Consider the following 14,458-nt stretch of genomic DNA (forward strand, 5'->3'; position numbering starts at 1 on the left):
ATTAATGGATGAGCCATGATGAAGTCCTTCTCTGGACATGCAGCGGAATCAGGCTTTCTGTTATGAGAAATATGATCCTGATAATGTCAGGAATATAGTTCTTCAGGAATAGCTTCTGCTGCTTGTTGCATGTATTTGATCTCTAATCACTTCTTTCTCCCGAGCAGGGTCTTCAGATTTGCTTTCCACACACCGCTGACTTTTATTTAGCGTACAAATACTGTTTCTGTACTTTCTTTCATTCTTGCATTCAGTATTTCAAAAGGATAACTGCTGAAAGGCTAAATTTGTCAATTCCATTTCCCTCCTGCTAACTCTCCTTTGTATTTATTGTGAAAAGGGGAAGAATCAAAGTGAGAAAGAGAAAGGAAGAGGAAAAATTAAGGACTGCTATTCCTGTTTTTGTCTCTCAGGTGAGTGAGACTGAGGTCAATGGCCAGTATGAGTCAGTTTGCGAGTCCGTTTTTAGTGAAGTAGAGTCCCAGGCCATGGAGGCCCTGGACCTTCCTGGCACTTTCCGCACTCGAAGCCACAGTTACCTGCGTGCTATTCAGGCTGGGTATTCCCAAGATGACGACTGCTTGCCTTCAATGACATCCTCCACTGTCACTTCAACTCTCAGATCCACAACAGGTAAACCGCCCCTCGATTCCAAAAAGAGAGAAAGGGGTTTAAGAGCACATATCCATCAATCCGTCCGTACATCCTATAACATACCTACATATGTACAGTGGGGAACCCTTGTGCTTGAGAGATGCTGGGATGTGAATGTTCCTGGTCAAGTCCTGTCCTTTTGTGTGTTTGTTCATTTGCTTTGACCTCTTTGTCTTCTAAGTGTTCAATGGCAGATGTCTGTGATTGTGTTTTTGCACGACTGATGCATTATCCAGTCCATTGATAATGAGAAGTTAAGTTGGGAAGGGCAGTTCACACAGATGGAGGTCCTCACAATGTAGTACACACTCCTGAAAACAGAGCATGCTTCCTTTTTTTGTCAACACAAGTCATGTTTCATAATTTTGAGAACATGACAGAATAGTTTAGGATAAAGAAACATAGAGAGGGAGGGTGCTCGACAACATCAGATGGAGACGGAGGACTTAACAATGTACAGGTTAATGCAGTTTCTTAGCTTTGCATTTAAAAATATTAGCACTAATAGCAATGGTGTAACCTGCATCTTACTGGGATGAGAAGCTTCATTTCAGTCCGCTGGTACTGGTTGCACAAAGTAATTAACAAAAATATATAAGCAGCTGAAGGCTGATTTTGATTGAATTGATCCACTAAGAAATGTACATCATAGATTTAAGTGGTTCAGGATTTGTACTTTTAAACAATGCAATTTGTTGCCATTATGATAAATGACTATTAAAGGAAAAAAAAACAACAGTGACACTCTAACAACAGAATTCATCTATGAAGCATGAATTTAAATCATAGAGACAACTTAATAAAAATAATTCTAATTCATAATTGTAATTATTATACCATAAAAAAAGCATCACAAAAACAATTTAAAGGTTTTGTGCAACATCTGCATAAATTGTGTCCCTCCATGAGTATCATCAATGGTTCTTTGTGCAAATAGTGCCACTCCCTGAACACACACTCATTAATGGTGCATCTGTGTACATTCCAAGTATAGCTATGAACCCTATTGAAACACTCTTTCATTATTTCAATATTCACTGTCAAATATTTTAATCCAGTGGATTTTCTTCTCTGTATAATAAATAGGCCTTTTTATGCTTCTTGTTTTTGTTCAGTTTGTTTGTTCAATCCAAATGAACTTTGTATCAAATTATCTGTTTATTCCTTTTGATGTGGGTTCCTTTTTTCTTCTTTTCCCCATTTGTTTTTCCAAATGGAGTTTCTTTGATTGGATCTTTTATAAATCACTATTGGTTTAATTTGTCAAAAGCATCACAACCAACCAAGTGACTGCAGCAACTGAGGATTAAGGAGAGTTTCCCAATCCCACGGTCATACCCTGCTGAAGCGCTTTCACCGTACAACGCTCCCTCTCGACCTTTAACATGTGTGGAATGAGTCACTTTTATCTGTGTTATTCTGGTGTACAACACATATAATTACACAAACGGGAGCTTTTGAGCTATTCAAATGCTTTGATAAGTGGTTTGTATCTACAGTAGTAATGAAATAAAATGTGGCCTTTGACAGCTGAAAACTGACAGATTTAAAAGAAGATGTATTTTTTTTAATTGTCCAATAGTGTCTGTAGTGCCTCATTATATATGCAGGTCCAATTAGTTCAAATCTTAAAAGATCATAGAAGTCTGATACTAAGACAATTCCTCACACTCCTGGCCAATATTTTGTGTGCAGGTTTAATTTTGGTCAAGCTGATCTGTGTTATTCTGGTCTGTAACGTCCTAGTAGCACCAACTCTGTCCCTCTTTGGCAGCAACAACAAAGCAGAAAGCTTTCGGGTGCCTTATAACAATTGACTATGACAGATATGGTTTGCATTTATGATAGTAATCAAATCACAAGTAGGCTTCAACAATTGCCCATTGATAAGTGTGAAAGAATAGAAGATCAGGATAATGTTATCAAATCCTTTATTTTCCTATAATGCCTGTAGTACCGCATTGTAGTTTTGAGCATAACTAGTTGGAGCTGAAAAGTTTGTATAAGCCCTCGATTCAGAGGGAAGGAGAGAAACAGAGCCTCTCCTTTGGTAAGCCAACACTACAAGGAGATCCAGAGGAAAAGAGCAGCAGGAGGGCTGTCACAGGTATTTTACTGCCAACACGCATACATATATCTATATGTGTGTTTTTGCACTGCCTTCTCGACTGATTAGGGACTAGCCTCATGGTGGCTGCCATGTTTTAACACTAGAATAGGGAAAATAATGATTGCCCCATAACAATTTGATTCAAGCTCTATGACAAATCTCTAAACCCAAGAGTTTTTTCTACTTGGAAGTAGAAATGAATTGTGAGTTGTGCTTTTTTGTGCCCCTGATTTGGAGTCCATTAGCAATCATATATGGGTTTAATTAAAAAGTGAAACAACTTCTCCATCAGTGTACTGTAACTATTTGGATCTTTAAATTTCCATTGGTGCAAAATGACTTAGTGAAACTGAAATATTAGTATATTGTTGGTGTGGACGTTTACAGCCATGTAGGACAGTGGGATTGCAGCCTCTCCCTGGTGCAGCCCTTGTAGGTCTTGTTTCACGCTCTGTTTACAACCCCACATCTCCACATCGGCTTTACATCAGAGGACCTAATATGTTCAATAGGGTTCATATCTACTACTTGGGCCACTAACCTGTGATTGTTCAATTGCCTTTTCATCTTTTCTGTTGCACAAAAAAATTCTTCAAATCTGATGACAGTGTTTCAAAGGATGTTGTACAAGATTTAGCATTTCGCAAAAATCTTTTGATTTTGGCAGAATGATCATTATGATTGTGAAAATGGTAATTGTGATAATGATGATGGTGGTGATGATGATGACGATGATGATATTAAAAATGATGGCAAATGCCAAGGGAACCCTGCTGTCCCTTGGACTGAGGAAAAGATGGAAAGACATTTGGAGACTAATGCTTAACAGGAGCGAGAAGGCAGTGTAAACACACAATCCAAAGCCTACAGTATGTGAGTAAAAACAGTCATAGACAACCAGTTGCCAGCATTGACACTAAACTGCAGTGTGATTGACTGGTAAAACCATTTTGAAACCATTTTGCAAAATAAAGGCTGGAAGACTTAGTGCTGGTAGTTAGAGCAGGTCTACACAGCACTGATCACTTCTGACCAACAGCCATGCATTTGCTTTGCCTTCACTGGGAAACAGCTAAACAAAGAAAATGTTGTTCTGAATTAAACAAAAATATTAAAGATTGTACTTCATTTAATTAATAATTGTTGCATTGATAGATTCAACATACAAAACAAATGAGCAAAGTGCAGGTTGAATCAGTTGAAATATTACTAAATAAAGTTACTGAAAAACAAGACTCCACAGCCTTCAATGGCTCGGAGTATCTTGATGAATCATTTTTACTTCTTTTAAAAAATAATGAATGAAACTGACAGAGACATGCATTTACTATGAAAAAAAGTTATTGTTTACTGTTGTATTTGAAACTTATTTAAATAATTACAGCTGATGACCGAAGTGTCTGTGCAGAGTTTTTACTCACATAATAAAGGCATAGTTACAGTCCCCTCTAAATGTATTGAAATGGCAAGGCCAATTCTTTTGTTTTTGCTCTACACTGAAGACATTGGGTTTAAGTTCAAAAGATGAACATGAGATAATAGACCAGGTTTCCAGCTTTCATTTCCTGATATTTAGGTGAGTTAAACAATGTAGAACATGGCACCTGTTGTTTGAACTCACCCCATTTTTCAAGTGATCTAACAGGAGGATCTTTCCCAGGTTTGTCCTGTTAGACAATTAATAGCTCTGAATGTCTACTCTTGGTTTAAGCCCTGTGATTTGCCTTAGTTTTCACATTAGTTATTAAAAAGTGCAAACCAACATGAAGACCAGAGATCTGTATATAGGAGAAAGGTAATTCATTCTGAAGCTGAGAAAAGCAGAGGGAAATGTCCTGAAAAAGAAAGAAGCCCCTGGTGTACTAACAAACAGACACTGTATAGGAAGGAAAACAGCAGCAATTGCTGACAGAAACATTGTGAGAGCTGTGAAGAAAACCCTAAAACAATAATCAGTGACATCACCAACAAACAGAGGTGAAGGTATCACAATCACCCATTTGAAGAAGACAGCAGTAAGAATCAGAAAGCCAGATTGGAAAACAGAAATGGGTCACAAAAATACTGGAACCAAGATTAACCTCTACCAAAGTGATGGAAATGCCAAACTGTCTGCTTATGGTTTAAAACATAATAGATCACCAACCACAGTGGAGGGAGTGTCAGGGTTTGGGCTTCCATGGCTTCTGCAATAAGCTAATCTTTATTGGAGATGGAACTCATGATGGTAGCAGCAGACAGAATTCAGAAGACTACAGTAAAGATCTATCTGCCAGTTTACAGAGATATGCATCCAATATATTTGGGAGGAACTTCATCATGAACACTTCAACACACTACCTACACAACAGAGGACTTCATTATGGGAAAAAGTGGAAGGTGTAGACTGGAAAAGTCAATCACCAAAGTATTTCACCTTCTGAAGAGGAGACCATCCCTCCCTCCATCTGAACCGTTTATCCTACTCATGGTTTGGGGCATCCTGCAGCTTATCCCAGGGGACTTGGGGCACCAGACAGAGGACACTGTGGAAGGGTGCCAAATCATTGCAGGGCACAATTGTGCACACTCACACACCCATTCACACATTAAGAACAATTTAGAGATTCCAAACTGCCTACTGTGCTGAATTACCTGGAGGAAACCCTTGAAGCAGAGGGAGAACATGTAAACTCCTCGCATGCAGGGTGGGATCAAACCCTCATCCCTGGAGGTGCGAGGCAAACATGCTAACCACTAAACCACCATGACTCCCACCCCTCCCCCAAGCAAGGGATATGTAAACAGATATTACAGCTATTAATATCTATTACCATCTGTTCCTATATATTTTATTTACCTAAAGATTGGGTGGTCTGCCACCAAAGGTGCCAGTGTTATAAGTTGTTTAACACATCTAGCTGTAAATAACAGGAAATGAAAGCTTAAATTCTGATCAGTCATCTCGCATTCATCTGTTGATGTCAAACCCAGATGTCTCCAGTGTATTGCAAAAACACAGGAATTGGCCCTGCTGTTCCATCCAATACTTTCAGATGGGCTGTGTATTTAAAAACAGGGATACTGATAATGTTCCGGAGTAATCTGATTTTGGCACTTTTTTGTTGCCAAAATCCACAGCTGTTGAATCGTCTGAATGTTCATATTCAAATTTGTCTTCCAGAGGGCTATGATGCGATGGAAGGCACATCTTTGTTAAATGAGGATATGATAGAAGATGATGATGGTGCTAGCTCCTCAGCTTACCAGGAGCTTGAGCGTTTTGAGAGAGAGAATGCCGCTCGGAGTCATCACAGCACAAGTTCTACTGTAACAGCCATCTCTGTGGCACCCACTTCTTCTCCACCCATTTACCGTGTTCCTGCTCCAACACCCTCCATCCCTGAACCACATGTTCCTCAGGCCATTCAGGCTTTTAAAGAATCAGCCAATATGGTGGCAGCCTTCAACATGCAATGGAAGGAAGAGATTGCGGCCATGCGGTTTGAGCTGGCCGAACTGCGCCGGGATGTGTGCAACGAGCTCAAGACCTTTAATAGCAACTTTTTTAACTTCACGCAGTGCTATAACATGTGGACCTTGTGCAGGGAGGCAGCCACTGGAAGCTCTACCCAATCAAGTGAACGGGTGTCAGTTGGGATCCAGACTGGCAATAACGGTCCAGTCCGACAAAACACTGTGGATGTCTCAGTCATGTGCCAGCCAGAACCGGTACCATTTAACATTTTTGAGGTGATGAACCCTCCAAGGATTGAGATCACTGAGGGAACACCCGAGGGCCCAACAACCTCTAACAGCCCAACAAGCCCTGCAAGTCCGGTAAGTCCTACAGATCTATCAGGTCAAAGACCACTAGGGGAGACCAAGATGGACACCAGCAGGAAGAAGAAAAGTCGTAGTCGACCAGATGGACAGAGAAGCTCCAGTCTGGAACTCTGGTGCAGGAAATACACTAGTGGGCCAATGTCATACCTGTCACTATCATTCTGATCATGCTAATCATGCAATCCAGTGAAACTCGGGAATTAATTTCCCACTTAACCAACCCTGCAAACAGGGGCAAGGTACTGTTTAAATCTGCACATATTAAGAGCCAGGGTGCAGTCCTTGTCCCTTTGCTCTATGCAGAGATGATTGCTAGCTAGGCATTTTTTTACACTGAGATCAGGAGAAGATGCCACACTGGTGAATGTTAGGTTAGCTAAACCATCACAGAGTAATCCATTTTGCTGCAATTTTTTTTCTTCATTCATGTATATGTCTCCACAGATTTGACCCAAGAATGTGGCAAGCAATGCAAGGAATGTCATCTTCATCCAACTGTCTTCGTAATGCTCCGTCATTAACCACTAAGCTTCTCAATTGACTAAAGTATACACATGCTGCCCTTCTACAATGACATCCTGATGATGTGATCTAATCAAATATGAGTTTACTAAAAATGGCTTATTTACCGTGTGAATGTTTAATCAAGACAACACATATTAATTGCTCTCAAATTCACTGATTTAGATTCACTGGTTTTGTTTTAATTAATATTGTTTGGACAAGTTAAACATCCCAAATGATGTCCATCAGAGTGCCATCAGGATTTTTTTGTACACTACAGCACTTTGCCTCTGTGGCGATGAAGTTACTGTGGATGATCTTAGGTCATATATCATAAATAATATATTGTTGGGAGTTACTTAGCACACAATATTTTAAAGATCAACATAAATGCTTCCCTCACCCTAGGCCTTTTGCTGTAAACCTGAAGATATATAAAGATAAGAAAGATATGAAAGATTAGAATTAGTGTTGGGAATAACGTATGATAACATAGTGAATAGGGTTTTATTGATGGTTGCAAACTTACTGTCCATATCCTAATTTCTAACCCAGTTCTTTAAGTTTACAAACTGAGCATCTGTCAATCATGTGTGGGTTAATCCAAATGAAGTGGGACCAATTTTTTTTTCTTTTGCCAGACCATACCACTTAAATGTAAACTTGTATGTAATTGGAACTAGGAATATAAATTATTACAGATGTCAATTATATTTTGTACTTTATAAAAGAGTATGATTTATTCAAAATGAAATGTAGAGATGCCTATGAAAGTCATTTCAAACATCCTAATACATTTACGTTTTTGGGTATAAAATGCACAGATATACTTTATGTTGTGCATACAAGACATGTGCACAACCCCATATACACCTACTGGAGTTATACTGTGAATCCTCTACATAATATTTATATAATTTCATTCAGAAAGAGAAACCTATTTATAGAATATAATAAACAGGAAACGTAAATTTATAATAACTATGAGAAACATTCCTTAACATAAAATATATTTCTATATTTTTTTGGCTGTTTTGTTTTATGTAGTTTGTCTAAAGTAAAGACTTTAAAAGGTATATTATTTTGTCAAGGGAAAATCATAGTCATGCCAAAGTAGTCTTGGAGAAGAAGGTTTGGAGCTGTGTTTCCTAAAAGACTGCAGACACTTGGTTTGTTAGCACATGATCTCTTGGGGTACAGTAAAGTGTCTGTCTTACAAGCATGCATGTTTCACAGTCCAACATTCAATGCTTTTTATTGTCTGATTTTTTTTTTTTTTTGCAACAACATTTAGGCTTTAAGCAGTTAAGCAGAGTGCACACTATACAATTTTAGCCCTGATTTCTTTGTCCCTGTGACGTCTTACTGTACGGTCTCTCTGTGACCGTTTGTGTCGTCAGAACTGAGCGGTTCAGTGATGCAATTTTCTCAGTTTGCAAGCTGTTGCAGGTGCTCTGATATTTTCAAGCATGTTGGACTTTCTTGATTATGAATCATGTAGCTTAATCACTGCTGCAAAACATCCAATAAGACAATTTCCAAATGGAAATCAAATTTGTCTTCTGATATGTGCAGCAGATGCCTGAATCCAGTTTATCATCTATAAATTTGTGTGAGAGGGTAAGGGCAAAATGTAAGCACAATATTTATTCTATTAGACATCATTTGGCTTGTCATACCCAAATAGTAGCAAAAATAAAAACAAACGACATGATTCCTAGTGGTGCCCACTGTGAAAAGGCTACCGGTTGGTTGTTTTTGCATAATAAACAGTCCTTGCTGTCAGCGTCTCCCCGCCCAATCCTCCCACTCCATTTTCCCTTATTTGCTTTTTCTGCATTTCTATACAAACTATTGCATAATCAACCACCACAGCCAAAGTCACAAATGCTGCTTTTTACTCAGAAGCTGGAAGTATGAGCTCAGAATTATGCAATTTTTGACCTCTGTGCAATTAAGCTACGAAGTGAGAAAAACATGGAAACCACCATGTTCATCTTGTGTTAGCAAAAATCTAGCAAACATGACATATAGTTTAGTGACTAAACGAATTGTATAGTTAATGTTATAGATTTAAGTGACTTTGTCTGTATGTCGATTGATCTAAAGCATATATAAGTATATATAGGAAACTCATTTAATAGTAAAGAAGTGCTACTTTGTTTATTGTTGATGCTATGAGCAGCCATGTTGATTTGATGTCATGTGCATAACTCTGGAGCTGTTGAGGAGACCTTCCAGCACTTCCTGGTAGGAATCCTGAAGTGTTTTCTTTGTTATTTAGTAGTCGGAGATCATAAATTCTGAGTTATGATAGACAGATCTCATGTTTATTTTTGTGAGATGCCAAGATTTGGGGCTTCAGGATCAGACATTTATATGAGCCTCATCTGCATTGTGTAGTGTCCACTCCCCTACATCCACAGAATGATTGAATGCAAATGATACAACTGATGTAGTGTGAACGTGAAAGCAGTGTACAGATTTGGAAAATTGTGTAGTGTGCACCTGACTTAAGACTATTGACCTGGGATGTAGCAAAGAAATGTAATTAAGGCCCATTACTTTAAAGCATATATGTTTTGAATACACCAGGAAGCATTCTGTACCAAAAAGACCAAATATATTTACTTTACTGAGTGATTAGCTCACTTAAAATGCTCTGCCGAAGCAGATTATAAGCCTTGCTATTGCTGTTATATAACCTATCAATATATAATCCATATTTCCCATGCATTAGTAATTCAATCACACCTGAAGACACAACCGTTCAGTGCTGTTCTAGATATTAATTCTAAATTCAGAAACCTTGTTTTTGTTTGTAAATGGAAACGAAACACTAGCTTCCTCAGAGACACACACATTTAAAACTATTATAAAGTACAGAAGCGATGTGGACATAAACTCCATACATATATGCAACTGCAACAACAACAAAAATCATTGTCATTATTAACAAAAGACCAATTCAGGCTACAAATTTAATGCATACGAACACTTGATTGAAACATGATTTATTTCTGTAGACGTTATTTGTCCTTGTGGTTGTTCCTGCTGTTTTTAGCTCACTGCCATTATTGATTCAGTTTGCACCACTTGAGCACCTAATATTTTTTTTTGGAAATCATGAAATAAATTAATCATAACTTTGGAACTTTAAGCTGCCGTTGTGCCATTTTTTTCAAGGGAAGAAAAACATAATTAGCTATAAGAACAAAAATATGTGTGTTAATTGTTGGCTAATATTTGGTAAATAATGAATTCAACTATTTAGTCTCATGTTTGATTGCTAATATAAGAAAAAAAAAGGGAAACAGAAAGATAGGCTTGGCAAAGAGAAAATGTTTTAGTAAGGTGTTTCAGTGGTGTTTTAGACTTTAAAAGTCTCAGGAACATTTTAACAACTTTCCCTCAGTCGGTGTTTTGATGATGCTGGATTTGAGCACTGTGTAACTCACTACTCCGAAAGCTTTCAGGCTTGTTGGGTTGACTGTGAAGGCCACACATATGACTTACATTAATGTTTATGATACTCTGTGTGTATGAGTTTGAAATGTTTGTGTGTACATTGCTCACACTATTATATAGGAGAGAGGAGAAAGAACAACAATAATGATAACTGGCTGTAGCAGAATTATGTAATATGATAGAAGAGTAAATTAAATTGTTTGTTTCTTAATACTTTTTTATCTGATGTATTTCTTATAGTATACACTGCTGAACATTCATGCTGAATTAATAATATTATATATATATATATATATATATATATATATATATATATATATATATATATATATATATATATATATAACAACTCAATTTAAAAAACAGTACAATAGCCTTCATACTGAACCTCTGCAATACTAAACTTTGTATACAGAGAGCAGAAGATGACCTGCCAGCTCTAAACACTACGGCTTAAACAGAAATAATATAAATAACAGAAAGTAGCCTTCATCTTATGTTGATTGTTGATTGTTGAGTAAATAGTTGCATTGTATAGGAACCAAATGGTTGCTAACAAGTTCCTGTGGTTGCTAGAAAATATAATATACATTATTTAAGCTGTAATTTTTGTTTCATTGATTTCTTCGTCTTTTGGTTTGTAGGATAAGAATTCTTTGCTTTGTGGACCACAAAAAAATCATTTTACAGTTATTCAGTCTAAAGTGTATACAGACATAGCAATATATTACATAAACTGTATAATTATAATGTAAATGTATGTCCTGTAATAATGTGCCATGGGTGATGAACCTCATTTAAAGTTTAAAGATTGAAGGAGCTGTTGGCCTGAAAATGCTGGCCTGTAGTACACAGGGTTTTGTAATGAATGTAAATGTAACTTTTATTTCATAATTGCATTATGTTTTATTTATTTCTTTATACTGTTTATATTTTTATTACTGACTATTCATACATTCTAGAAGAAAGAGGAAAGCTACAGACTGTGATGTTTGTCCAAGTTTGTCACTTACTGTAGCTCAGATTTTTGTTCTTGTTCTGGTTTTGTCTCATGCTGTTGTAGCAATCTGCCTCAAAGTTTGACATGTTGTGTGTTCTGAGTTACATTTCTGCGGTTGTAAAGAGTGATTATTTGGGTTACTGTAACCTTTTAGTCAGTGTAAACTAGTCTGGTCATTCTCCTCTGACCTCTCAACAGCAGGGTTTTCAACCCATACAACTGCTGTCTGTCTGTCTATCTATCTATCTATCTATCTATCTATCTATCTATCTATCTATCTATCTATCTATCTATCTATCTATCTATCTATCTATCTATCTATCTATTTTGAACACTTCTGTGTAACCTCTAGAGAACACTGTGTATGAAATCCCAGGAGATCAGCAGTTTCTGAAATACTCAAATGCAATTTCGGCATCAACAACCTTGCCAAAGTTACTGACACCTCCCCCCACTCTCCTGGATTCTGATGTGATTTTGATGTGAAAATGAACTGAAACTCTTGACTTATACCTGCATGAGCGTATGCATTGTGCAGCTGCCACATGATTGGCTGAAGAAGCTTCTGAAGTTTCTTTGGTTGCATGAAACTGAATCTCTCGGGGGGACCTTGCTTAATAATTTAATAAAAGTTCATCTCAGGCTTGCTTATTAGGGATAAATGTTAGGGACAGATAGTAATTCAACTTTTTTTTATTATTATTATTCTATGTTTCTATACTTCTGTAAAGCTGCTTTGAGACAATGTCCATTGTTTAAAGTGCTATACAAATAAATCGAATTGAATTGAAAATTGAATTCATCCTAATGATACAGGAGTTAGGAAATTTTATGAAAATGGTTCCTTAGTAGATATAAAACTGAACTTGACTCAGTGATACCTTTCTTTGCTACCTGTGCATTATTTACTACATTATATTAAATACTATAGTATTATAAATAATAGAGTAACTAGTAAGTGACTTACTAGGTTTTTTTTTTTGTTTGTTTGTTTTGGTTCGTTTTTTTGTAAGAAACCCTTTAATGACTAGATGTTCACTGTATTTTACAATAATTTTTGCCAGACATTTGGAAAGTGAACTTGTTTGTGTAAAAGTGCTGTAGCCAGGTCATGAGTTGTACTGTAACTCTAGCGTGTCTGTTGATTTACTGTATGCTTGTTATGTATTTTTTTCCCCTGATGATTTTATTTGTCTTTCCAAGTTCATGGTTAGAAATAATCTGCAGCATGAAAATGAAGAGGTGCATTTTGCATTAATCCAGCAAATTTTATTGCTGTTATATTCTCAGTTATTAGTTATAGTTAACTTTAAGATGAACATATAGATGGGTAGTTCAGAGACCTTTTGCCTTCAAAGCAAACATTTTTTCCCCCAAATCACACAAGAAGTTTTGATATAATATACAGCTATGTGAAAATTAAAGGTGCTATTGTTATAAGAGGTGTTGTTGGATGATGTTGTTGAAGAGTGCTGTCAATCCAAAATCATTTTATGCTCGTCAAACGATTCAATGTGCCCTCGTTGAACTTCCTTTACAAATCATTTCCTTTAATTTGTCAACCATCTGCAAGTCATTATTATTTAATTTGACACCTTTTATAAAGGCATTTAAAATGAATAAAGGTGTTCTTTGGCAAATGTTATTAAATTGTTTTACTTAAACTGTAGCAAAATGTGACAAAAAACAAAGAGGGAGGAAAAGAACAACTGAATGAAAGAACATTTTCCGATTATTAAATCAGTGATTTACTTTAATTTCTCAGGTTATTTGCAGTTATTGAATTTGATCTTTTGTTCTTTTATACTGTATTTATATTATTGCCAATATGACATTCTAATTTAATCATTTTCTTTGTTTTATTTTGAATGAACATGCAACAGAATGTGAGTATGTTTAAAGTGGAAGTACAGTCTATTGTAAATTATTTGACATTATCATTTCAATGGGGTTCATAGCTACACTGTTATAATCAAATCCCAGCATGCCTTAAGAACATTACAGATTCTATATGAATGAATATGTGATTTTCTGTGTCACATTTAAAGTTTATTTCTTGAGTAGAGATTATGTCTTCATGCTTATAAAATGCAGAAAAGGCACATTTCCTTCCCAATGCATGCTCCCAGGGCAGGCTTAATTTCTCAATGTGAATGTTGTTTTTATTCTATTCTCCATTTTACTTTTTTCAGTCACCAGTAGGTTAGCTGTTTTGGGTACATACTGTACAAGACTTTATTATTTATTTATTTATTTATTTATTTATTTATTTATTTATTATAAACCCAGGGTAATTACACACATTTTAAAGAACTAAATTAGTGTTATACTCTGCAACTTTTACATGCTTGTTCGTTATTGTGTGTTAAATTTATAGTAAGATATATTTTACTAATTCCAGTTCAAAGCCCACTTCAAATTGATGTAAAAACCTTCCATGTTTGTTAAGGAATATAAATATAAACTATGATACTGTAGTTTTAAATGTATTATTTTATCTAGTGTACTAGTTATCCAAAGTTTTCTATTTGTGTTTGTAGGAAAAAATTAATGGAATACTGAAGAAGAAAATGCTGAAGATCTGTAAATAAGATCCAGCTAATTATAGTAGGAACATTTGTCCATATCGTCACTGTTTGCACTAAACCTCTGCCATTAATACAATTATTCTGTGAAGTTACGAGCACATATTTTCAATGTTACAACTTTAATTCAAATGATAGAGGTATGGTGATTCTGTATTTATAATTTGTTTGTAATACACTGGTTCCTGCCAGTCCACTGGTCTTCATTACCTTATATTTTAGAGCATCATTATCATTTTCATTGTTTAATTATAGTTAACTGCCTACGTTATTAAAAATGCAAGATCAAAATGATTCTTAAACTCTGATTAA

The 14,458-nt window shown here is 36.1% G+C and overlaps 1 protein-coding gene across 4 annotated transcripts in view; it reads left to right on the forward strand.

The window, feature by feature from the left end:
- The window catches only part of LOC131346091 (disks large-associated protein 2), a 127,005-nt gene that overhangs the window by 78,610 nt on the left and 33,937 nt on the right, over positions 1 to 14,458 (forward strand). For 2 of the 4 annotated variants that reach the window (XM_058379433.1, XM_058379434.1), the window contains one exon: positions 414 to 633. In XM_058379433.1, the coding sequence (XP_058235416.1) occupies positions 414 to 633 (220 nt within the window). Of the gene's footprint in view, positions 1 to 340; positions 634 to 5,927; positions 10,833 to 14,458 lie in introns of those variants that run through there. The other 2 variants (XM_058379436.1, XM_058379435.1) reach the window with 2 other exon arrangements.

This window comes from Hemibagrus wyckioides, linkage group LG25 (assembly GCF_019097595.1).
Source record: "Hemibagrus wyckioides isolate EC202008001 linkage group LG25, SWU_Hwy_1.0, whole genome shotgun sequence".
Lineage (NCBI taxonomy): Eukaryota > Metazoa > Chordata > Actinopteri > Siluriformes > Bagridae > Hemibagrus > Hemibagrus wyckioides.